We start from the raw sequence: 27835 nt of genomic DNA, 5'->3' as shown, positions 1-27835 counted from the left end.
GTAACTTAGAAAACAGAAAAACTATAGAACCTTTACATTTGGGCCCTAGATCTACAAGCCCCACCTTAGGGCTATCTTGCCTTCTAATTTGAATTTTTAGTATTTTTGAACAGCGAGGCCAGGGATTAAAATGGAATCCTCTTGGATGCTAGTTGGGTTCTTAACCCACTGAGCCACAATGGGAACTCCCACTGAAACAATTTTATTTTGCTTTTTTTTCCTCTCCTTTTTTTTAAATGTAATGGCCTTGCTCAGTGGGTTAATGATCCAGCATTTCTGTGACCTGTGACATAGGTCGCAGACAAGGCTTGGATCCCACATTGCTGTGGCTGTGGTGTAGGCCGGCAGCTCCAATTCGACCCTTAGCCTGGGAACTTCCATATACTGTAGATTCAGTACTTCAAAAAAAAAAAAAAAAAAAAAAAAAAAGATGTACAGATTCAGACCCCACATGGGTCATCACCACACTGAATCAGACATCTGGGGTAGAGCCTAGGCATGTGTATTTTGAAAAGCACTTCAGGTGTTTAGGAAGTGGCTCCCTGGTTAAGAACAACTTTTCCAGATCATTTTTTATATAGGCTAGCAAACAACTATGACACAAACATGTCCACATATAGACCAATATAATCAGCTTTAATCCTTGTGGTGTTGTCTAAATGCTCTCCTTTGCCATCCCAATCTTTCCTCTGAATTCTTATCTTTGAAATTGTCCCATTGTTCAGTAAATTTCTGAGACAAATTTTAGGCCAAATAGTGTATATATTAGGCACTCTTCATTTGGGGAGGCACAATGCCAACTTGGATCAGCAAACCCTTCCAAAACAATGCCCTCTTAACATACAGTCACTTGACAAATACTTATGCAGCAAGGTCTACCTGTTGTGGACCCTGAGAAGAAGGTAAGAGAAACAAAATGTGGTTCCCGGGCCCTCAAGGAGCACGTGTGAGCCAATTAGGGTGAAAATACATAGACAAACTAAGAAAAGTTAAATGACCACATAAGAAAGTATGCTGATTCAGTATTAAATGATGAGTACTTAACAATAAAAACTCTGAGAATTCAGAAGAATTAGTGCCCACTCCAGACCCAGCCATCCTGCTGCATTTCTGAGAGGGCCTGCGGTCTGAAGAATGGGTAGGGGCTAAATGAGTGGGACAGAGGAATGCAGGTGTTCCACGCCAGGAACACAACACAAACCCACTCAGGAATGAGCAAAGGATGGGCAATGAAAACACAGCCCTCAGATGAAAGCTAGGATCTAGCTCTCAGACTAATAAGCCTAATGTTTTTCTTCTATTTGGAGAAAAATCATTAAATTTTAAGGCAACAGATCATGGAGACAGTATTTTAGGAAAATATATTTTCTGGGAACAAACAAAATATCCATGAGTATGTGATACATAAGAGACCTACGAGAGCAGTTAGGATCAGGGACACAGCAGTGGGCTTGACAAAGAACTATTGGAAATTAGTGACTGCTTAGATGGAGTTTCCAGCTGTAGCACAATAGAGTCACACAAACAACAGGAAGAAAAAAAGGGAGTCAGGAATGGAAGCAAATCAGAGTTGCCCATGGGAGACAACAGAACATGCCCTCAAGAAGAAGCATCTGCACTGGACACATGGTCTTGGAAGAAGCCAGTGAGAGGAGAGAACTTTCACACTGAGAGAGGAAGGTCAACAGGGGATATAAAGATTGAAGACTGCAGCTGGAGAAGTAGCCCAGGGAAATGCAGAATAAATGATGCACACACGCCCTGGGAAAGGCAAGAGTAAAATCTGGTGGCAACCCAGACGCCAAGGAGGAAGAACGTTTCAAAACAAAGTTCACTGACCACAGTCTTCTGGCACAGAGAGGTCAAAGGCTGCCAGTATGAACTGAGTTCTAGTCCCAGGAACCCTGCTCTGTGCCCTAACCCGCAGCTAATCTTTCTCCTTTAATTTTTCTTCCCTGGCCATACAACCATCTAGAACGCATATATGTCTATGTCCACCATTGTTAATATCTACCATTGACTCATACGTACTCTGACATTCTGTCTTATCTCCTTGACACTGACTCATGAAGCATCTTGAGGGAAGAGATCATAATCAATACTTTAGGCATCCTCCCACTCACCTTGGGTCATCCCATCACCATGCTCCTAGCAATCATTTAGAACTAGTTTTAACTGATTGTAGACAGCCATGACCATCCTGGGATTGCGGCATGCAGATGAAGACCAGCTGAACTCAGGGAGACGTTCCATAGCACTGGAACGGCCTCGAGCATTGCTATTCAAAACGTGGTCAATGGACCAGCAGCATCACCTGGGGACTTGTTAAAATGCAATTTCGGCTGCTATCCAAGGCCAACTGGATCAGAATCTTCATTGCAACAAGATCCAGGTGGCTGATGTCTATACATCCTGGTATAGAAGCTGGTAGAGACTCAGTAGAGTCCAGAAAGGAACAGCACCGAGTTACAAGGAAGTTAGCTGGAGGAGGGGGAGATGGCACATGAATCTCAGGAGATGGCCGTGTGCCTAGACCCAACCTCACCCCTCTCAGGTCTGCAGCTCAGTGAAGGAGCCCAGGCCCTTTGCATATATGGCACAGCCAGGCTAGGAAGCAACTCCAGCTTTTGATCAAGAGCCCAGAGGCATAAATCCTTCTTCCATAAACTGCCACTAAGTTCAATTATAGGAAGGGCTCTGCAGATTCTATCTGCTAGGTTGTTTTTCCAGTTTTATAAATAGTCTGACCTCCTCAAGACCCTGTTTATGCTCCCCATATTTATCCAGCCCTAGGATTTATGATATTATTCTGCCTCTCATTCATTTCTCCCATAAAATTACATTTCCCTATAAGCCTTAGCTGAAGTCCTTTTTCAGCATAATTGAAAGCTAAACTTGAAAATGCAGCTTGAACCCCAAATGGAAAGAGCTACACTGGTAGAACTACTGTTTAAGTGACCAGGGGTCAGGAAAAGCTCCTGAAGGAAAGAACCATTGGTCAAAGGCACAGTCATACCTCCAAGGATGAAGACCAGATAGAGCAAACAGTCTAGAGGCATCATCTTTGCTTTGTTAGGGATGTGCTCAACACTTCAATATTTCTTTCTCTAACTTTCCTACAGGTATGTGTATTGAGCGTCACTCTTTCAAAATATCACCGTGCTAGAAGAGTTCTCTGTGTGTCTTTTATTATTTTTAACAGCTTTACTGACTTATGATTTACACACCATAAAGTTCCCATTTCAGAAATGGAAGAGCCTTTCAATCCATCCCCCACTTGAAGCAAATGCCTCATTAAACTCACCCAGGAATATTATATAGGCATTTCTTAAAACTCCAGGAAGATAGGGCATCGTCATGATCCTCCAGTAACACATCCTAGTATCTCAGCTTTTCTCAGTGGCAAGAACATCTTGACAAAGTCCCCTCTATTAAAATGCAAACTGTGAAAGTAATGGTTTTTCATGCCCTATTTCAAAGGTGGCTGATTGAAAATACCACTGTAGGCCCTTGTAACCTGCCCGCTGTGTTGGAACTCCATTAGGAGGCAAACTTGATTTACTGCATCCAAAGTGGAAATCACAAATTCTGACAAACTACTAGTCCCCCAGTTTTTCACAGACTACTTTGTGTCGCCAGATGGCAGGCTTTGGGGGTTCGGCTGGAGCCTGAACTAAGCTGATCTGTTTCACCTCAAGGATGGTATGAGTACTTAGGTTTTCCTTTTGAAAAGAAAAAGAGGGACTCACATGCTCTCACAGAACCTCTTCAGCGTGCTTGGCTTCTCTTGGTTGCGTCTCTGTCGGAACCAGTGTTGAATGCTGCGAACATCCCAGTCCAGCTGCTTGGACAGGCCCTCCAATCTCTTTTCATCAGGATGCTAGGAAACAAGGCACCAGGAAAATAATTTTCATCTTCATCATAAATGGATCTGCCCCTGTTTATATTTGAGATATTTGTTTTGCATGTGTTTTCTATCTGCTCCTGAGATTTCTACATTGACCAGTGAGGAACGAGGCCTTCCATTAGCAGCATGAATATAAATAAGCATATAGGACAAGAAAAGTCACTCATTATGACACACTGAAATATAGGAATTTCACTCTAATGCTTGTACTTTTCCACAACAAAGATATGATGGAGCAGCCAACGGGCTGAGTTAGCTCCACTAACCCTCAAGACAAGGAATTTGCACAGAGACATCATTCAAATATTTCACATCCTCAGGAAAAAATGCTGGACTCAATTATCACATGTTAGGATAGCACAGGACAGACAAGAAGCATGGAATAATCCCCAAATACCTCACTTTAACTAGGGTTCCAGTTCCACTTAAATATGTTTTCTCTCTCTTCCTCGTCACACTCCCCTCTGCTCTGCTCTTCACACATTTTTCTATGTCTTTCTTGGTCATTTTTTTGAGCAAAACTCCATCAAATCTTTTACTACAACTATGCATCACTTGAAGATGCAAATTGATGGAGTGGAAGAGACCCTGTTTATGCCTGTGTATGATGCTATTACTCTTGTCTCTCTCTCTCATTTTCAAAACACTAGGAGATGACAGACATGGGTTCAATTCTTGTTCCAATGAGCTCTCTGAGTCTCAGTTTCCTCACCTGTTCAAAATAAAGCTATTTATTCACCTAAATGGGATTGTGATGAGGACCAAAGGTAAAAATGTATGCAAATTCAGTACATGTTAGATCTCTCCCTTTCCTGCCCCCACCACTTCAGTGTCTTACAGACCATCCTGCCAACCATTACGTGAGAGTGACCTGCCTACAACAAAAACTAAACTGAGTTAGCTCTCTTCCCTTAGAATAAATACAGATTAGATTCAGGAGATATTAACAATCGAAGGACAGAACCAAAAATGGGGTAGAGAAGACAGGCTGACCAGCTTTCAAGTGATAAGGGTGGAATGTGCACATGACACTTTTTAAAGCCTCTCAAGAAATTCAAGGTGTCAGACACACAAGAAACAAGAAATGGCCTTAGTGTTATGACTGAGGTTATAAAATATGCTGAGCTTATGTCTATAAAAGTTACTTGCTAACGTTCAGTGAGGCATGTACTTTGAGGAGTTTTTATTAGAAGTCAGGACACCATCTACAGTCTTCTTCTATGTCTCTCAATTTTAAAATGTGGGAGAGGAAAATGCAGAGCCTACAATACACCTTGGCTATACCATTTGCTTAGAGGAATTCATTTAAAATTTTCATTTATTTTCTAAGTCTCTTGACTAGGTAAAACATTCACATGGTTCACAAAATAAAAATTATCCCACTACTTAGCCATAAAAAAGAATAAAATAATGCCATTTGCAGCAACATGGATGGAACTAAAGACTCTCATACTAAGCGAAGTCAGAAAGAGAAAGACAAATCCCATATGGTATCACTTATACCTGGAATCTAATATACGGCACAAATGAACCTTTCCACAGAAAAGAAACTCATGGACTTGGAGGACAGACTTGTGGTTGCCAAGGGAGAAGGGGTGGGATGGGACGGGGAATCTGTGGTTAATAGATGAAAACTATTGCCTTTGGAATGGATAAGCAATGAGATCCTGCTGTATAGCACTGGGAACTATATCTACTCACTTATTATGGAGCATGATGGAGGACAATGTGAGAAAAAGAATGAATATATGTATGTGTGACTGGGTCTCTTTGCTGTACTGTAGAAAATTGACACAACACAGTAAACCAGCTATAATGGAAAAAATAAAAAATCATTAAAAAAATTTATCCCAAATTTCACCTTCCCATTTTGTCCCTATTCTCTCAGTTCCTACCCTCCATTCCCACCAGGTAACTGACTATTCAATCAGTTTCTTTCCAGAGTTATTTTTTGCAAATATAAGCAAATTTGAATATGCATTCTTATATCCCTCCCCTGCCCATCACGTAAGTGGTTGTATTATTCTGGACTTTGGGTTTTTCACTTTACAATGTATCTTGGAATATTTCCACATCCAAAAATAGGGAACACCTTCCTTCTTTTGTAGAACTGTAAGAACATGCCATAATGTACTTATCCACTCCACTGCTAATGGGCATTTAGGTAGCTTCCAAACTTTCGCAATGATAAACAGCACTGCAATAAATAACCTTGTCATGGGTCATTTTATACACATATATAGAGATAGATCCCTGGAAGTGAACTTGTGGAGATCAAAAGATCTATGCATTTGCAATTTTTTTTAGGTATTGAAAAATAACTGTCACTAATGATTTTACCAACTTTTACTCTCAACAAGCAAGAATGTCCATTTCCCAAAGCCTCATAAACACAGAATGCTATTGGACTTTTCAATTTTTTCCCAGTTTGATATATAAAAAGTAGTATTTCAGTATATCTTTGATTTGACTTCCCCTTTTTATGAGAGAGGACTATTTTCATGTTTTTTAAGAACCATCTGGCATAGCACAGGGAACTTACTCAATATTCTGTAATAACCCTTATGGGAAAAGAATCTGAAAAAGAATAGCTATAGATATATGAATAACTGAACCACTTTGCTGTACATCTGACACTAACACAGCATTGTAAATCAACTATACTCCAATATAAAATAAAAATTAAATTTAAAAAAGAGAACTCCTACCAAAAAAACCTCCTCTGTGTTTCCTTTTTAGAATAGTCTTTTCATATCTACTGCCCATATTTTTCTTGAATTGCAAGTAATTTCTTCATTGACTTGTAGAGTGTCTTCATTTATGAGGGTGATTATACCTGTGTCTGGACCAGAGGTTGCACAGTATTAACTAATGCGTCATTTGGGTTTTAGAATTAGCTTATCGTGTTTTTTGCTTGTGTTTTTTACTTGCAGAAATTTTAAAAATCATGTTGGAATGTATCAATTTCTTCTGTTATGGCGTCTGAATTTGGGGTCATAATTAGAAATGCCTTTTCTATTCCAAATGTTCAAGTTATTCTCCTACTTTTGTACTTTTGATTTTAATATGTCTACAGTTTTGATTTTTACATCCAATCTTTAGTGTATTTGGAATATATCCTGGAATACAGTGGGAGGTATGAACCTAATTTTCATTCTTTCCAAATGGCTGCCCAGAGAGCCAATACCGTCATTCATGTTTTCTCCATGAGAAATCAAATCTATTCTTCCATGCTTTATTACTCATGTGCCAGTATATATGGTTAGGTTACTCAGAAATCCTTATTTATTTTTCTATAGGAACTTTAGAATTAGCTTGTCTAGTTTCAATAAATACTAGTATAAGAAAATCTGCTGGTATTTATAATGAGATCATGCCAAGTTCTTCTATCAGCATAGGTTCAACTGACATCTTTAATTCGGTCTGTCTTTTGCGTCCTTCACAATATTTAAAAAATTTTCCTCACATACTTTGCACATCCTTGTTACATTTATTCCTAAGGATATTATCCTGTTTTGGTTTCTATTGTAAATAAGAAATTTTCTTATATCTTCTGTTTATTTTCTGTGTGTGTGTGTGTGTGTCTGTGTGAGTGTGTTTGTATGGTTACTATTTTTGTAACATTTTATATTGTTTGTGGTAGTTTTTCACTTGCTTCTCTTAATTTTCCAGGTAGACAGTCATATAATGGCATATTGCTGGCATGCAAACTCTATAAACAAAGGAAATTTTTGTATCTTTTTCATCAGTACTTAGGATAGAGTCAGACTTAAGAAATATCTCTTGAATGCATGAATAATAGCTTTTCTACCTCCTACTTTCTAGTTTTTATGCCTTTATTTTCCTTCTTGTATCTACTTGCTAATTTGGTATAAAACTCAGCACAACGTATAACATCCCTGTCTGTTTCAGGCTTTAGTGGGAACATCACTATGTTTTTTTTCTCATTAGGAAGCCAGATTTGGGACTGATATACAAATGTATTTATCATGTAAGGGAACCATCTATCCCTAGTTAGATTATTCTAATTAAAATGATGTTAGGTTTCAGGATCCATGGAGATGAATATCTACTTTTTCTCTTTATATCAATTAACATGATGAATTTAATAATAGACATTTTAATACTGAATACAGGGAAGGCTCTGCATTCTTAGAATAAATCCTATTTTGTGATGATGAATAGTAATTTGGTGGGGACACACCTGAGGCATATGGAAGTTACCAGGCTAGGGGTCGAATCCGAGATGCAGCTTCAGGCCTAAATCACAGGAACAGCAATGCCAGATCTGAGCCACATTGGTGACCTACACCACAGCTTGCAACAACACCAGATCCTTAACCCACTGAGTGAGGCCAGGGACTGAACCTGCATCCTCATGGATGTCAGTTGCGTACCTTTCCACTCAGCCACAATGCACATTCCTAATAGTGTTGTTTTTTTTTTTTTAATGTGCTGCTAAAGTTTGCAAATTTTTTATTTGGGATTTTTATCAATTATTAATCAGTATAATTGCTCTCTAGTCTCCTTTTTTACTGGAATATTTGTCAGTTTTTGAGATTACATAAAAAGAGAATCTGGATGGTTTTCTTAATTTTCTATGCTTTGGTATAGGTTAAAATAGTATTGGAATTATCTGCTCTTTAAGAGTGCCGGAATTTTCTTGCGAAGAGTATCTGACCATGGTCCTTTCTTGTAGTTTAGCTCTTTGATTTTGATCTTTATATACACACACAAATAGCTGTCAAATTATATTTTCCTAGAAAATTTCCATTTCATCCAAGTGTTTATATTTTATATGTCATGTTAATAGAGATACATCTTTTGTATTTTCCTCTATTTCTGTGATTGTTGATTATTATGTTAATAATTATGCTATAAATTGATGCTTTGTTTTCTTCATTGGGTTAGCTGACTTTCAGTAAAAAAAAATTTAAACAGGTACTTGTGGATTAATTTTCAAGACTATAATTTTGCTAATTCAATCTGTTTATTTTTTATTAGTTTCTTCCTTCTGTTTGCCTTCAGTTGTTTTGTTGTTCTTTTTCCAATGTTTAAGTAAGTGGTTAAACATACATATGTTTTCATCTGAGCACTACTTTGGCATAGTATATAAACAGGGCTTGGATCGTTTTCCAAATAGCCTGATATTTAATTTTTACGCAAAAGTTGATCAAGAAAGCAAGAGTCTGTTTTCTGATTTCTAGTATTAGTAAATTAAGCCTATTTTTAAATTTATTACAGTTTTTAACACGACAAAAGGTCAATTTTTAAAATAATTAACGGGTACTTTAACAGAAAAGTATAGTCTCTATATTCAGAATATAGGGTGTTAAAAATGTACCCCTTAGATCTTCTTCATTAATCACGCTTCTTAGAATTGCTATATTCTGTTTTATATTTTGTTCACCTGATCTGTCATGACCCTGAGGTAAATTAAAATTTTTTACTATTAAATTATTTCTCGTTTCATTCTTTTTCATAAGTATATGAATACACTAATATTCAATGCATATAGTCATAACTATGTTATCATCATTGTGAATTGCATCCTTTGGCAATAAAAAACCAATTCTTCATTTTACGTAATCATTTTGGGCCTGAATTCCATTTTTTTTTTTTACCATTTTTATATGAAAATAAAATTGTACTTTCTTGGTTCCTGTCGTGGCATAGTGATTAAAGAATCTGACTAAGAACCATGAGGTTGCAGGTTCGATCCCTGCCCTTGCTCAGTGGGTTAAGGATTCGGCGTTACTGTGAGCTGTGGCGTGGGTCACAGATGCGGCTCGGATCCCGCGTTGCTGTGGCTCTAGCGTAGGCTGGTGGCTACAGCGTAGGCTGGTGGCTACAGCTCCATTGAACCTCTAGCCTGGGAATCTCCATATGCCGCAGAAGCAGCCCAAGAAGTGGCAAAAAGACAAAAAAAAAAGACCAAAAAAAACCAAACAACTGTACTTTCTTTATTATTTATATTTTCCTGCATATCTTACACTCTTATTTTCAATATTTGTAATTACTTTATTTGAAGGTGTCTCATAAACTATGTAACCAAATCTGAATTATTTTTTATTAGACAAGTTAAAGCCATTTACATGCATTCATATAATATATAAATTTGTTTATAGTTACTTGACATTGTTATGTTTTGATAATTAATAAATAAATATGGTTTATTTCCCTTTATTTTTGTGGGTAATTTTTATTCTACTGATTACATAGAGACAAAATACTCTTCTTCTATTTGGTCTCAGTCAATAAAAATTCCAGATAAGCAGTATTTAAAATTTACATATTTCCTTTTCCTTCCCCATCTAATATTAGTCAGTGATTTTACCTCTCATAGAGTTTACCCTTGCACAATTAAATATGCTTATACTTCTATTACTCAATTTGGCTGTTTGAGGGGATAAGCTTTGATTCTGAGTTACTAGAGCTCACGCAATTAGTGAATTTATTCTACCTCTCACCTCCTTCCCTTTTCCCTCTCAGTTGTTGTCAGCTGTTTTATTTCTACATTGCGAGAACATACACTGTTTACATCCTGTTCTCTTATCCTAATCCTCATATTCCTATCTCAGTTCCACGGTTTAAATGTATTTAGTTTCTTCAAAAAAGGACCCACGGACCAATTCCCCCCAATTTTTGCGAGTTCAAATCTGTTTGTCTTTGGCCTTTACACTGTAAAAACAATTTGCCTAAATATAAAATTCTTCTTTCATGTTTTCCTTGAAAATGCTGGAAATGTTTTTCTTTTCTTTTCTTTCTTTTTTTTTTTTTGCTTTTTAAGGCCACACCCATGGCATATGGAGGTTCCCAGGCTAGGGGTCAAATCAGAGCCATAGGTGCCAGCCACAGCCACAGCCACAGCCACAGCCACACCAGATTCGAGCCGTGTCTGTGACCCACACCACAGCTCATGGCAATGCCAGATCCTTAACCCTCTGAGCGAGGCCAGGGATCAAACCTGCAACCTCATGGTCCTAGTCAGATTCATTTCCACTGCTCCATGACAGGAACTACTAGAAATGTTTTTCTATTGAATATTGCTACAGAGATGACTATAGTCATGCTGATATTTTTTCCTAAGTAAGTGATTTCATTTTTGCCTACCTGCACAAAGAATTCTTTCACATTTCAAGTCTATTATTTTTAATAAGTGTTGGTATAAACCTTCTTAGTTCAATTTTTACATGTTAATTAACACATTAAAATAAATCTCCATTTTTTTTAGGAAATTTTTCTTGACTTATATCTCTCAATATTTATCTATTTGCTTTTCCTCAAGGAGTTCCAATTATACAGATGCTAGAACTGCTTGGCCTACATATCTAATTATTTTTAGCTCTTTTTCATTTCATTTAATTCAGCTTTATTATTTCTATCTCCCATGTTCTCTGCTGAGATTTCTGCAGTGTCTAGTGTTTCCTGTGTTCTTTCCAATTGTGTCTTCATTTCTATGAGTTTTATTACTTTTTCCTGAACCATCCAGCTCACATTCCATCTCTTTGTGTTGACCAACTGTTTTTTTTCTTTAGGTCTTCTATTTATTTTTTGGTGGCCTTCCTTCACAGGTTATTGCTTTTAAAAAAAAAGTATGGTAAAATATTTGATCACAGTTTTCAGTTTTGCCTAGTGGCCTCATTTTTTCCAGAGACAATTTTTTTTAGTAAGCATTGCTTATAAGTAAGCAAAAGGAAGCTTTGTTAGCAAGTAAAGCATCTTGCCTTTGATGCTGTGTGTTCCTTCTTTACTACCTATCATTGAGTGAGTTGGATTTTCTTGACCAGGTCCTGGGAGTACAGGAGCAGGGAGGATGCTTTTGCAGATTAGCTTCCTCTTAGGTACATGGTGTAGTGAACATGTGCCTTCCACGTGGTGTTCTGTGTACTTCACCTACTTCTCTGAATTAAACTGAGTCTAGGAAAGCATCTGCCAGCCTTGCTCACCAGTTCCTGAACCTGGTGTTACAAACAGTGGATAGAGCTTTTGTCTCACCTTTAGGAGCTGTCATTTTTGCTGGCTTTCCTGAAATCTACCCCCACTGGGCCTCCATCCACACTACATGCTTTTCACTTTCTCCTATCTGGCTTCTGCCCAACCTCAACTGTTTTTGTTTAGCTTCTCTATATATTTTGAAATCTAGAGATATATATATCTTAGTTTGCCAAAAATAAAGTTTGTGAGATCTTTCTTCTTTGTGTGTATATTTTTATAAAATTTCCAGGGGAAGAAATTGAATAGTTTTGACTTATATAGACATTTTTTATACCAGAAAACCAAGGTTAATTTTAATAAACATAACCCATACAAGGATGGAAAAGAAAAATGAAAAGAAAGGAAATAGGCTTGAGAAGAAAGAGGAAGAACAAATTATAAGAAACCTGCCTATAATTTTTTAAATATAGTATAATATACCAAAAGCAGATTATGATATTAATTCTCTGGATCATAAAACCTGGTTTCATAGCTGACATATATATTCTTCCCTTAATGGCTCAAGAATTGATTTGATTAGAAAATGAGGCATTGGGATTATAGATATCTGCCAAAAGATAGAGATATATCAATAAACAGATAAACTGACTAATTGATTGATAACTTTGGATACCATCACAAATTCAGATAACTCTGTATAGAGCCAGTTAAGAAATACAAACTCAAAAATATTCACTAAAGAAAAGTAATCATTCCATTCATTTGAATGAGTCTGACAACACCAGTCCCTTGACCCCATCACAAATCTTCTGAATCAGAATCTCTAGAAACAAGATGCAGCAATCCACATTTAATCCTTGGGTATGCCAAATGCAAATTAAAGAGTGGGAGCCCCGGGCCCAAATAAATGCTCCCTCATTTACTATCTGACTTACTGCCTAAGGTCACAATGCTAGGAAGCAGCAGAGCCAAAGTTTCAATATGCCGCTCAGGTCTGATTCAAAAACCAATGCTTCAGATTATTTTGCAATAAAGGTAGAGCCTCTGAAATGTGTATAAGACTTTAAATTTACAGAGAAAAAAAAAAAGGAGAGCGAGAGACAAATAGATGTTACTTTGGGAAAAAAGACTGCTGAAGAGTAAAGCAGTTCAAATTTATCAGCTGATTTCAGAGATGAGAACTGCTCAGTCAGGGCATGTGACCAGTGAACTCACACAGCGATCCAGATTCAGAAGGGCTCACACTTGGGGTTTAAAGTTCTATGGCTGCCATCTTGAAATTCTTAATAATGTTACTATGGGAATGGCGTTTTGTATTGAAGTCCACTGAGACAGGGGAGCATGTGTCAGGGGCTCAGAATCTTGGCTCACACACTACCCCCAGACGAGTCTGGTAACTTACTTCCCCAGCCCCCAGCTCCCAACCTTCCTCTTCCCACTCTGCCAAGTCACTACTGCTGCCTGGGGCAAACATGGAAAGGGGTGGAACTGTGTGTTCATATCCCATAGTGTCTCAGGATGGGGTATGAGGATAGTCATCTGCACCCTGGGTTGGCAGCATCCCAGTACACTGGTGGATGACTCACTGGGGACCAGCTTCTTGCTCACTTCAATCCAGGCACCGTGTGTGTCTTGCAGGAGAGATCGAAATACACTGGAGGTCACCGGTCCACCAGGGGTTGGGTCAGTAGTCCCACGGAAAGGGGAGAGGCCTGTCTCACCTTCTCCTCCAGCCAGAAAAGGGTAGGCATGTTAGCACAGGAGCTGGCAAGAGACAGATCCCAGCAGCTAGTGGGCTGGGTGTGCACTAAATCACAGGGTGGGGTCCCTGGTTATCTGCCAGGGTCTGCACTTACCTCAGGAATATCCTATGCCTGAGCGAGCATGCCATTAAATAGCAAGTAAAAAAACAAACAAACAAACAAACAAAAAAAAAACCATCCTGACAGGTCACAAGAGAGACTGTACATGAAAAGTAAAAGCCTTATATTTTAATGCCTTTAATGGCATGCGTTTTGTGCTTTCTAAACAAGGGCCCCACATTTTAGTTCTGCACTGGCCCCCACTAATTACGCAGCCAGTCCTACACATAGCAGATTTTAAGAGTTTTGAGGGTGTATTCCTTCACATTTGAAAGATGATAACTGTGCCTTTTCCCAAAGGTGACCTGACCTAGAATCAGCACAGTTAAGGCCACAATGCTGGATGATCACTGCTTAAAAGTCCACAAATCCTGCTACTATTATTCTGGTCAACTGATCTGTTGCTTTCTTATAACACAAATAACACTGGAGACTTGCAAAGATTTCAAGGAAAAACAGTTCCAACTTTCGCTGCATTTATATTCAAAACCTGAGGCTTCTGCTTTAATCATGTAGAAACTTCCAAAAGAATCACCTTGGAAACTGAGAGAATATGATCATTAAAATTAGCTAGAAGCAAATATCCTCCAGAGCAGCCAACCTGGCTGCAAAATCCTTTCATTACCTTTATAGAGAAAATTTCGCCATAACCATACAAAACATAAGGCAAGGGAAATAAAATGTCCACCGCAGGATTTCTAAAGGGAAGCATAACATTTGGGTAGAAAATTCATTTTTTATGCATTTAGAGTGGTTCACAAGGTAAATACAAATATGCGATTAAAAAATGAACTTCCTAACTCCCTCCACATCTGTTTTCTTAGAGGGGAAGTTATTTGCTGCAGTAAATTGATATATTAAATAAAAACGCAAGTTTCCCCGTAATATTTTCTTCCTTCAAACACTATAGGACATGAACCCCTTCAGGCTAGAAGCTGGCAATCTAAAATCATCCCACACAACTACCAGAAGAGCTTTTCCTAAAATTCCATTTATTCTACTCTTCTTCCTTAGCAGAGATCCACAAAGTACTGGGTGCTTTCTTCCGCTTTTAAAGGGGAAAATACCATTTTTTAAAAGAATAGAGGGGAAAAACCCTAGAGAATCTTGGCAGAAATGAAGGCCAAAAAATAAACAAACATGTCTGAATATTTGAATTAATAGTTTGCAAAGACGAGAGGCAAGCGAGGCACACAGTTAACAACACAGATACCAAAAAAGGAATAAAATTTGCTTAGCATGGCTGAATCACATCTTAGAAGCCTGCGTAATTTTTCCAAAAAAATGAAAGAGGGAAAATGAACCACTTGCTATACAAACACACAATACTTCTTTTTTTTTTAACGTCTACACCCATGACATATGTAAGTTCCCTGAGCCAGAAATTGAATTTAAGCCACAGGCCACAGCTGCAGATCCTTTAACCCACTGTGCTTGGCTGGGGATCAAACCTGTGTCTCTGCCACAACCCAAGCTGCTGGTGTTGGATTTTTAACCCACTGACCCATGGCAGAAACTCCACACAACATTTCTTATAAAATGTTAAGCTTTTCTTCCTTCTTGTCCATGAAAGAGTAAGAGAGAGAGAGAGAGATGAATATGAATAAGATAAGTGGATGTTACGATTTTCTGTAATTTTTTTTCTGGTCTTTTTAGAGCCGCACCTGCAGCATATGGAGGTTCCCAGGCTAGGGGTCTAATCGGAACTGCAGCTGCCGGCCTACACCACAGCCACAGCAATGCCAGATCCAAGCCGCCTCTGCGACCCACACCACAGCTCACCGCAACGCTGGATCCTTAACCCACTGAGTGAGGCCAGGGGTTGAACCTGCATCCTCATGGATACTAGTCAGATTCATTTCCACTGAGTCACGACAGGAAACTCCTGCTGTAATTTTTTCATGACCTGAGATTGAGGGTTTCTGACTTCTGTCTTCTCCCTCCCCTTTTTGTTCTTAAGGAGATAGCAGCTGGCAGCGAATGGCAATCTTTTCCTCCCCTGCCCTGTCCTCCTCTTCCCACCTCTGGTTTGGACTTTAACTCACCAGAATGAGTCTCTCCTCTCCCACCGTCTCTACAGTGAATCTGTAATTTATAACTCTCCTGTTTCTTGCTCTTCATGCCTTCATAGGGCAGCTCTTCTCTCCCTTAGTCATTCCCTTTTTCGTTCACACCTGCCTGTGTATCACAACCACTAGAACATACGCGCACACTTTCTCATACTTACATTAATTACATTCTGCAGCTCCACCAGTGGCCCCCACAAAGTCCCATCCAACAGGTATATACACGTACTGCTTCAGGTCCCGTGAGACTGAGGCACAGAATTAGCCCAATCACTCTCTAATCTAGACTATTCTTCCCAAACAAGTTTCTCGCATCAATTTGGCAGTAAACCAACAGGTCTCACACATGCCCACGTATATTCAGCTTCTGCCCTTTTAGGTCTAGTCACAACACTTGTGTGCTTTCCAAGAGTACACCTTCAAGCATGAAGTGAGTCAAACAGTAGTTCTCAGACCTATGAGAGAAGGAACTGAATGATTTCAGATAGAGAACAGAGGCCGTGACAATTCATATCCCAGAGAAAGAGAAGCGTACCTTTGTAATTGCAGTGAAGACCTTTTCCAAAATGGCATTTGGCTGGGCAATTTGTGGTCCATTGGCCTGAATGTTGAGGGCTATGGCACATGGTTTAGCTACAAATCTAAAAAAGAAAAAAATGCAGGTTATTCTTTTTATAGCTCTTCTCAATGTCATCAGTGAAATATTACTCAATTGTCCCAAAGTGTTGATAGGGTTTTATGGGTAGACATCAACACGCATATGTTGGTACCTATAAAGCAGATTTAATTTCTTTTTCTCTCCTTTAATCGCCCAACAGTAGCAATAAACAAGAAATCCTTTTAAAACATTTAAACCACCTGATTCTCAAGTTCTAATGGGACTGAACAGATAGAAAGACTTATCAAACGACAAACAAAACTGCATAAGCAAGAGGCGTAAACCAAACAAATCTTGATTTTAAAATGATGTAATTTATATTCTTATTGACAAGTCAAGTTACATTTTTACTATGAGAAAGGGTTTACTAACCATCTGATTACATGTACAGGGAATATGTTTTTGATTAACGCTAGTCAAAAAACTGGTCATTTTTGTCTCTATAAAGTGTCCTGGGAGTTCCTATTGTGTCTCAGCAGGTTAAGAACTTGACTAGTATCCATGAGGTTGTGGGTTCGATCCCTGGCCCAGCTCAGTGGGTTAAGGATATGGCCTTGCCACAAGCTGCCGTGTAGGATCTGGAGTTGCTGTGGCTGTGGTGTAGGCCAGCAGCTACAGCTCCAATTTGACCCCAGCCTGGGAATTTCCATATGCCACAGGTGCGGCTCTAAAAAGAAAAAAGAAAAAGAGTATTCGATGTTCTCCAATTTCTTATGACTTCTTAAAATTATCTGCTTTATGGTTATTTGCTTTCTTCTAAGGAGTAATGAAAGATGTCAAAAAGCATGATGTCCCAACCAAGCCAAAAAGTCTGAAATTATTGTAAGCATCAGCTACACTGCTTTTACCCTAAGCAAACGACTATGTCAAGAACAGGAAGACTTGGCCGAATTGCTGAATTTCTGGCTGTCGGATGTGTGAATGAGACACTGAAGGAAGGCAAGCAGAGGGCATGAGATCCCAAAGGCATGACGTTGTCTCTAAAACTTTTTTTTTTTTTTTTTTTTTTTTGTCTTCTTGCCATTTCTAGGGCCGCTCTAGTGGCACATGGAGGTTCCCAGGCTAGGGGTCGAATCGGAGCTGAAGCTGCCAGCCTGCACCACAGCCACAGCAATGAGGGATCCGAGCCGCATCTGCAACCTACACCACAGCTCACGGCAATGCTGGATCCTTAACCCACTGAGCAAGGCCAGGGATCGAACCTGCAACCTCATGGTTCCTAGTCAGATTCGTTAACCACTGAGCCACGACAGGAACTCCTCTAAAACTTTTTTTAAAAGAAAAGCATTAGAGTTGTTTTAGACTAAATGTTCAAGAACTAAGGCATGATAAATGTCCCTTTTCAGTAGTGACATTTAACATTTTCTACAAATACAAATAATATCATGTGAAAGTATTACCCATATTAATTTAATGTTGGTCAAAAGCAACTAATACATATACAAAACATACCATGAGTAAATCCCAGCTGAAGCTCCTTTAATATTAGTGAATGGGATTCAAGAACAGCAGACAAAGAAGGAAATTTTTAAAAGTGAGACTAAGGAAGTTTACATACATGGTACCATATCTATTCCTACTGGGTCCTAGTTCAAGGAAAAGAGAAAAAAATTTATCCAAAAAGGAAGATGGAGTACTGCACATGGAAGCCCAAACCAGGAAAGATACACACAGAAAGTACAATATAAAATCTGTTTCACTGGTCTCTCTGGGATGAAGTTAGGAAGAAAGAATAACCACATTTTTCTAGTAAATAATTCTAGAAACTGGAGTGTTCCCAAATTTTGGCATTCTCAATTTTTTTTTTTTTTTTTTTTTTGGTCCTTTTTAGGGCCACACCTGTGGCTATGGAAGTTCCCAGGCTAGGGATCAAAGTGGAACCGCAGCTGCTGGCCTACACCACAGCCATAGCAACTCCAAATCCAAGCCACATCTGTAACCTACACCATGGCTTGTAGCAATGCTGGATCCTTAATCCACTGAGCATGTCCAGGGATGGAACCGGCATCCTCACAGACACTATGTTGGGTTCTTAACCCACTGAGTGCAACGGGAACTCCTCTGAATTCTTTTCAATGTAAAGTTTTCTAAAACATATAACCTACACCTCTACCTTCTTTAAAAAAAAAATGAAATTTTAAAAAATAACTCTGGGTTATTTAACAGAGATTACTGTTGTGAACGGTCATCATGGAGCTATGTAGCCAGTGGAAATAAATAAAGTTTGATGGGTAATGGGCAATGATCAGAGAAGAAAGTCCAGAACTTATTTCTTTGACAAAGTTTCCTACTTCGTGTTTATTTGCCTCTTCATCATTAGGTATAACCAGGGGTGTGAAACGACATGAGATCAGCAGAAGTTAAAAAAAAAAACAAAAGGTAAAATAGTAAGATTAATTTGGTATAAAGGCCAAAATCAGTACTTCCAATGGCTACCTTCTTCTCTTTCCTGTTAGATTTCGCCCTAGTTCTCCCCTGTGTTCCAATTCCCATAACTTTGAAACATTATGTTCAGATTCCCTTTTGGAATTTGTCATCAGCATCCTTGTAACAACCTTCAGGTCTAGTACATGATCTGCTCTCTTCTTCTGATGTTCTCCTGTGGCACAGCAGGTTAAGGATCTGATGATGTCACTGCAGCAGCCTGGGTCACGGATGCGATGTAGGTTCAGTCCCTGGCCCAGGGACTTCCACATGCTGTGGGCATGTCCGTGCCCCAAAAGAAGGAAGAGTCTAAATGCAAAGGTTGATCATTTCATCTCTGAATATGCCATGACAATGCTAGGCATACCCAGGAGAGGGTCAAGAAATTTGATCAACTGGCTACCTTCTGGAAATATGTTTTCACTCCTGCTACTATTGTCGTGAGTGCTTTTGACAAGTTAACAGACCTTCTCTGTGTGCCCCAGACCAATGAGTAGAGGGCAAGTAAGAGAGTCAAGAAATCCACTCAACAGAATGTCTTCAAAAACAACTTTTCCTATCATCTCCCAGTAAATGATTCAAAAGCATTCAAAGAAGTTCTTTTAGTATGTTTTCCAATAAAAACATGTTTTTTACACCTCACCCCTCCTCTTTTTAAACTTCAAACCACTTCTTAGAAACACTTCTTTAGATTTCAAGAACTAATAACAGTATCTTAAGGATGGCATATGCTTTCATCATTGAACTTATCAAATTTTGATAATAAAAATCATCATATAAATGAGATGCTCTGTAAATATATTTTTAAAGCAATGTCCAAAGGATAGGGTGGGAATTTTCTCTGCAACTATCTGCCTAAGGAGCCCGAGCTTCAGAAATTAATCTGTCTGCACCTCAGTGTCCTCATATGTAAAAAATTATAATAATCATTACATAAGTATATAAGGTGTGTATATATACAAATGCATGTATTTGTAAGGATAACCTGACCCCCTTGCTGTATAGTGGGAAAATAAAATTTTAAAAAAAAAATGCATGTATTTGTTAAAACCTAATGTCACATGGTTTCTTTGTCTAAAGTCTTTGCTGTGAGCCATGTGTTTGGTTTCACACCATAGCATTTACATACTGTGACTCTCTGGGTACAGTAACCCACTCAGCTTCAGCTATGCTGTGACAAGCCATGCATACTCAACAAGTTCTGAAAGTACCAGGCAAAGAAGAAACCAGAATCCAAGACAGGCAACTGAAAAAGGACAAGGGTCCATCAGGAAGAGTAACTGCCTACCTCAGTTTACCCTCACAGTCTGACTGTCCCAGCATCATTATTCATGGTACCACCCTTACTGACAACAGCATCCCTGTTTGAAATTCTGCTGCAATGATTTTTTGAGTGTTCCCCATTTGGGCAATAAATTGTAGTAACCCTTATCATCAAGCCTCGGGCCTGGCTTGGGTCTACACTGAATCCGCACCAGCAATGCCTCAGGTTCCGAGCCCATCCACAAGGGCCTTCTCCCAGGGCCCAACTCTTTCCAGCTCCCTTATCAACTCCCATGGCCTTCTAGGGTGCTGGGCCCACACTTCACATGGGAGAGTTGTATGAATATGCGTGTCCCTCTTCCCTGTGTTTGTGGTCTCTCTCATGGTGCTGGAATGGCTTTAGTGAAAGAAGACCCCACCTCCAAGGAGCCTAGCATACAAACCCATTCATTCCCCTCAACCCGATGAGGCTTTACACCCTCGGCTTTGCAGAGAGGTTTATGGAGGTGAGTGGCCTCTACCTCCAGGGGAAGGAAAGCAGAGGACATGATATTTCTCTCCCAGGAAGGTCAACGTTATCATCAGCTCCCCATCTTAATTTATCGACCAGGCTAAGTCCCAAATCTGAGGATTGCGGGGGGACAGTTCTTTGGGGGGGGGGTGAGGAGTGACAGACAAATTTAAAAGAATTTAACTCAATTCAAAGTTGAAGATCCTTACCATTTAAATGGCCCATGATGGGTATGCCAAATAAATCAAACCGATGGACTCCTTTGAAAGAAGTAACTATGTCATAGAATACTTTTATGAAAAGCCCAGAATACTGCAGGAACTCAATGATTATTTGATGGATGGATGAATGAATGAAAAAATAAGCTAAAATACAATGGCAGGTGCCCTTCCTACTTTTCTCATATGGGTCATACATTTTAACTCCCTTAAATACCCACATCTACTCAGAATCTTCATTTGGGATGCAGAGGGTAAGAGACTGACTGCTCAAATACTGTTTATATAATTTCCATTGACCCTATGAAGTCAAAGCTGCCCACAGAGTTATCACGTAGGCTCTACCAGCCTCTCAGCTGGGCATTCTCTTTTTAACTGATCCAGTACAGAGAGCCAAACACTTAATTTCCAAGATTTAAGAAATTTCACCAGATAGGCAGAAAACAATTTCAAATCCCAATCAAAAGAAGAAAAAGATATAATTTTTATCCTCCTAAAAGTAGTATGTGATATATAAAAATATATGTGATATATCTTATATCAGATTTTATGAAAATATATAAATTTTATGTTTATTCTCCAAAGGATTTATGAATTGCTGCCAGCCTTTTTTTTTTTTTTTTCTAAAGAAAGAGCATATTAAGTACCAAATAAAACCCATATAGTTACAAAACTACTATAATTTTATCACCTACTGTCTTGGTCCATTAGAAAAATGCTGGATTTTTTTTTTTTTTTTTCCACTGCTGGCTCCAAGAGAGTAAGTTCACAAAAGCTGTCTTTCACAGGGTTATCTTAGGAGAGAAAAAAAACAGAATGAAAGACAGACATAGGGTGGGGCACAGTACCTACACATATCATAGTTGAAAGGGAATATGTACTTTCAAGCTTTGATGACTGCCTCTACAAGGAAAAGCTCACCTAATTACTTTTTTATCAAAGGCAGCAACACCAACTTCAAAAGATCAAACACCTATGAAGTACTTTCATGTAGTATAACATATTTGAAAGTAAATATAATAAGCTTTGAAAAATACCAGTCTCCATTTAAAAGCAGAGGAAACACCTAAGACAGTCCTACTTTTTAGTTCCATTTAGCAACACGTATTTGTGTTTTAAACATGAATTGAACGTCTCTGCACAGAGCACCAAGGTAAGTTCTGGGCAGGGGTGGCCTAAAGATATACACAAAACATGAAATAATTCTTGCCCTCAAACAAATTTACAATGTGGAAAAAAGGACATCGGGAGTTCCCGTCGTGGCGCAGTGGTTAACGAATCTGACTAGGAACCATGAGGTTGCGGGTTCGGTCCCTGCCCTTGCTCAGTGGGTTAACGATCTGGCGTTGCCGTAAGCTGTGGTGTAGGTTGCAGGTGCGGCTCGGATCCCGCGTTGCTGTGGCTCTGGCGTAGGCCGGTGGCTACAGCTCCGATTCAACCCCTAGCCTGGGAACCTCCATATGCCGCGGGAGCGGCCCAAGAAATAGCAACAACAACAACAACAACAACAAAAGACAAAAAGACAAAAGACAAAAAAAAAAAAAAAGACATTGATAAAAAATAAATAAATGTTTACAGGCACAGGTCAGGTCTAATCACTTAATACCATGAGATCATATTCTGTGGGGAGCATGGCCAGAGACTTTTAGTCCTTCTGACTCTTAATCAATTTCCTACACTTTTCAAAGTCGGATGGCTATTGGTGGTGGGCACACAAAACCTACATATGTGAATCAAATCACACACACAAATGCATCATTGGGGAAATCTGTGTAAGTTCAATAGATTATATCAATATCCTGGTAGTGATGTCACACTATAGTTTTACAGAATCTCACCCTTGGGGGGTAAGTGGGGAAGGACATATGATTCCTTTTTACAACTGCGTGTCAACCTACAACTACCTCCGTAAAGATTTCAATTTAAAAAATAATTAGAAGCATTCTGTTTTTGATGTGGAGAAACAAGCTCCTGATAAGTTGATTTTTCATCTTTAAAAACTCTGCACAACATGCAGACCCTCCCCCAACCCCGAAAAAAACCCCAAAACTACCTGAGGGCTCTGGAGACAAAATAAAAGCAAGCAGATTTTGGAGAGAAGTCAAAAGCTGGAGCAGGAAACCAGCAGAGAGTGAGCTTCCATTTATTTATTTATATATTTAGTTTGCAGCTCGACTCTGAGATCAGACAATCACAGCAGCAGATAAAGCTTTGACAGGAAAACACACTGTCTTTCTAGTTGCAGGGACCAGGGAAAGAGCTTGGAGAAATCAGAGAGACTAGAGAACTGTGAAAGGGGGAAAGCCAGGGAAGCTAACCCCTAATTCTGAGCATAAAAGAAGCAAAGATTCTTAAAACAAACAAAAAAAAAAAAGCATGATTCTGGCTGACCCCTGAACCCTGTATGTACAGGGTAAACTGAAAGCATCTAGGAGCTTGTACATAAACCTTGTACATAAGGTTTAAAGACCTGAATGGAAACTGAAGCCACTGTCCACTGACTGCAGGCACTACAGGCCACAATTTGAACCTGAGTAAATTGCTTGTTAACACAAAACATCTCAACACTATTCAGAGTAATGTTAAAAAAAAAAAAAAAAAAAAAAAAAAACAGAATGTCTACAACATAACATACACAATGTCCAGAATACAATCTAATATATTAACAGAGAATGAGGAAAATAGGGTCCAATTTTAGGGGTAAAGACATGCAAAGACATTCAGTGAACTTCAAAATAGGTCAATAGAAATCATGCAATCTGAGCAAGAAAAAGAAAAAAAGGAGTTCCCGTCGTGGCGCAGTGGTTAACAAATCCGACTAGGAACCATGAGGTTGCGGGTTCGGTCCCTGCCCTTGCTCAGTGGGTTAACGATCCGGCGTTGCCGTGAGCTGTGGTGTAGGTTGCAGACGCGGCTCGGATCCCGCGTTGCTGTGGCTCTGGCGTAGGCCGGTGGCTACAGCTCCGATTCAACCCCTAGCCTGGGAACCTCCATATGCCTCGGGAGCTGCCCAAGAAATAGCAACAACAACAACAACAACAACAACAACAAAAAAGACAAAAGATAAGAAGAAAAAAATAAAAAAATAAATAAAAAAATAAAGAAACAGACACTGAAGATTTGTGGAACAATTTCAAAAAGGCTAACATATGTGTAATTGGAATTTCAGGGAAAAAGAACAGACTGGGAAGACAAAATATTAGAAGAAATAATAATCTATAACTTCCCAAATCTGATAAAAGACATAAGCAAACAGATCTAAGATGCTCAAGAACCTCCAAAATAGATAAATTCAAAAAAAGGAAAACCTGAACAAAAATCACAAACTCATGACCCAGCAATCTCACTCTTGAGCATATATCCAGACGAAACTTTCCTTAAAAAAAGACACATCCGCCCGTGTGTTCACTGCACAATATTCACAATACCCAAGACATGGAAACCACCCAAATGTCCATTGACAGATGATTGGATTGGTATATATACACAATAGAATACTACTCAGCCATAAAAAAGAACAAAATAATGCCATTTGCAGCAACATGGATGGAACTAGAGACTCTCATACTGAATGAAGAAAGTCATAAAGAGAAAGACAAATACCATATGATATCACTTATATCTGGAATCTAATATAGGGCACAAATGAACTTTTCCACAGAAAAGAAAATCATGCACTTGGACTTGTGGTTGCCAAGGGGGAGGGGGAATGAGTGGGGTGGATTGGAAGCTATTGCCTTTGGAATGGACTAGCAATGAGATCCTGCTGTGTAGCACTGTCTAGTCACTTATGATGGAGCATGATAATGTGAGAAAACAGAATGTGTACATGTATGTGTAACTGGGTCACCATGCTGTACAGTAGAAAAGCAAAATTGTATTGGGGAAATAATTTAAAAAAATAAAATTTAATTTAAAAGAAAAACCAAAGGTAAAGAGGAAATATTGAAAGTCACCAGACAAAATGGCACATTACATACAATGAACAATAATTTGAAAAACAAAGTACTTCTCATCAGATATCATGGAAGCTCAATCACAGTGAAACATCTTTAAGGTGTTAGAAGCAAAAACAAAATCAAAAAAACTATTACCCCCAAATCCCTTATCCATTAAAACCATCCTTCAAAGAACAAAGGTGAAAGGAAAATAAAGGGAATTTGTCTGCCACCAAACCACTGCTTCAAGAATACTACAGGGAGTTATTTGGGCTGAAAGGGAGAAAATCAGAGGGAGGATTAGATCTCAGGAAAGAATGGAAACATCAAAAATGGTAAATATATTGGTAAATACAAAAGGACTCGGAAGAAGTTCCCCCAGTGGCACAATGGGTTAGGAACCTGCAGCATCTAGGGTGGCTGCAGAGGTGCAGATTCAATCTCCTGCCTGGCACAATGGGTTAAAGGATCCGGCATTGCCATAGCTATGGCTTGGGTCACATGTGCGGCCATTATAAGACAAACAAACAAAAAAGTACTTGGAAGGTCTTTGAAATTAATCATGACCAATTAACAACTGATTAAATATTTAAACCAAATTAGGCTAAATAACAAACGTCCCACCCCAAACTGTGCTGGAAAGAAACCTAAGTACACACAAGTGAACATTCAAGAAAGAAGGAATGAAGAGAGGTGACTGATTCAATCCCCTGCTTGATCACCAGTACTTCCAGAAACTCCACTATCCACCAGTTATAGATGTGCCATGGCTAGGGGCACAAAGTATTCAAAATGTAAAACTCATGAGAACAGTACAGATTGGATACTGAAATCTATGTGGGTGTGTGTCTAGATTTTACATGTGTGCATGTGCCTGAGTGATCAGGTGTATATGTGGGACTGTGTATTGGACAACTCTAAAATAAAACTGCTTCAGAAAACATTTAGTGGAAAGAAGGCCACTATGGAGAGAGGAAACTCATGTTTATTTATTGACAGTTACAATGTGTCAAGTCTTTTGCAATGTTTTATTCATTTTTTTTTAAGCTCAACAACCTCTTCCAAGTAAATTTTAGTCCCATTTTACAGAAATATAAACTAAGTTTCAAAGAGGTTAAAAGAGCTGCTCAAAGTCTTAAAGGTTAAATAGCTTAGATAAGATTTTAGACCTGGTCAGTCCTAACATAATCTATTAATAAAAACAACATTTTCTCCTTTGTCTAAAATATTAAAAGTTGATTTAAAAGACACTGTTAAGGAATTGACATTCCCCCTGTGGCAGTGGGTTAAGAAGCTGATTGCAACAGCTTGGATCTCTGCAGAGGTGCAGGATAAGATTCCCAGTTTCATGCAGTGTGTTAAAGGATCCAGCATTGTCGCAGCTGCAGCACAGGTCAGAGCTGCAGTTCAGATTCAGTCCCTTGCCTGGGAACTTCCATGTGCCGCAGGTGCAGCTGTTAAACAAACAAACAAACAAACAAACAAAAAACACTGTTAAAATATTGTGATATAGTCAAAGGCCCTCACTCAGAAATCTCACTTTTAGGTATTTATATAAAGAAATCTGTCACACACAAAAAAAAACACTAGAAAGCTAAAAAATTTTCATGCACCATCATTTATAATAGGGAAAATGGTAAACAGCTTTATGATTCACTAACAAATGACTCACTGAGTACCTATGATGCCTCAGCCCTGCTCTAAGCACTGGGGATATAGCAGTGAACAAAACCTCTGCTTTTGTGTAGTTTACATTCTAGCAGGGAGGAAGGCAGATGGAAAATAATGAAGCATGATGCAAGATAGTGAAAAGTACTAGAGAGAAAAATAAAGCCTACTGAGAAGGATGGGGTGGGACTGAACAACAGACTGGTCAGGGAAGGCCCTTGAGAAAGTGAGAAGATTCCTAAGAAGGCAATGAAATCAACTCAGAAGACAAGTAGAGGAAGAACATTCTAGAAGGAACAGCAGTGAAGGGCGAAGGCCTTGAGGAAGGAGTATGCCTGAGATGTTGAAGGCATGTCCTGAGGGCCAATGAGGCTAGGGCAGACTTAGCAAGAGTGAGAGGAGAAAAGGGCATCAGAGTGACAGGCAGCCACATCACAGTACCTTAGGGGCTATTTGAAGGATTTTGGTTTTTACCCTGAATGAGGCAGGAAGCCACTGCAGGACTCTAAGACAAAAACTGAAATGACTGATCTATATTTTACCAGAATCCCTAGCTCCTCTCTTGGGAACAGACAGAAGAGGAGGGAGGATGGGGAGTAGCCAGGCCAACTGGGGGGTTTCTCCAGTTATCCCGGCAAGAGATGACAGTGGCGTAAAGGGAGTGGTGGCAAAAGAGGTGATGAGACATGATCAAGTCCTCAGACTGTCTTGAAAGTTAGGCCCACAGCGTTCACTGGACTGATTTTGGGATGAGAGAGGAACAGATGAATAAAGATGTCGACAGGTCTTTGGCCTGAATACCTGATTGACAGAGTTAGTTTGGAAGAAGTTAGGCTTATCAGGCTCTTAGGCTTATAACTGGAAATGTCCAGTAGGCAGTTGGGACTCAGGAGAGGTTGGGGCTAGAGGCACAAACGTGGTGTCATTAACATACACATGGCACATAAAGCCACAAGACTGATGAAACCATCTGGGAGGTGAGTATAAATAAATAAGAAAAGAGATTCAAGAACCCTAGGGTGACTCCAACGTGTAATATTTAAATAAATTAGAGTACAAAGACCCCATGAAACATGACATAGCTATTAAAAAGGACACATCACTTTGGGGGCCATGAAAATTTATAATAGAATGGTACTTTTAAAAAGCAGGCACTATATACTAAAATCATAACTATAAAAAAAGCACGTGATAGGATAAAGTTTGAAAAATAACAACTGATATTATGTTTTATCAGAGGAATTCAGCATTGTCATTCTCCTGTGTTTCCTACATCGCTGGACAACAATAAAACCCAGGTGGGGAAAAGGTGGTGTGGTTCATAAAATTATAATGAACTTAGCAGTGAGAGAGAATTATGCATGGGGCCAAGACAATTATAA

At 39.0% G+C, this 27835-nt stretch overlaps 1 protein-coding gene across 3 annotated transcripts in view; it reads right to left on the bottom strand.

Annotated features, from left to right (window-relative positions):
* CERS6 (ceramide synthase 6) overlaps nt 1-27835 on the bottom strand; it is a 334471-nt gene that overhangs the window by 223176 nt on the left and 83460 nt on the right. For all 3 annotated transcript variants that reach the window (XM_021075470.1, XM_021075469.1, XM_021075471.1), the window contains exons 2-3: nt 16309-16414; nt 3750-3880 (exon numbers count right to left, since the gene is read on the bottom strand). In XM_021075470.1, the coding sequence (XP_020931129.1) occupies nt 3750-3880; nt 16309-16414 (237 nt within the window). The remainder of the gene's footprint in view (nt 1-3749; nt 3881-16308; nt 16415-27835) is intronic.

The sequence above is a fragment of the Sus scrofa genome, chromosome 15, assembly GCF_000003025.6.
Source record: "Sus scrofa isolate TJ Tabasco breed Duroc chromosome 15, Sscrofa11.1, whole genome shotgun sequence".
Classification (NCBI taxonomy): Eukaryota; Metazoa; Chordata; class Mammalia; order Artiodactyla; family Suidae; genus Sus; species Sus scrofa.
This window is presented reverse-complemented; position numbering and strand designations above follow the sequence as displayed.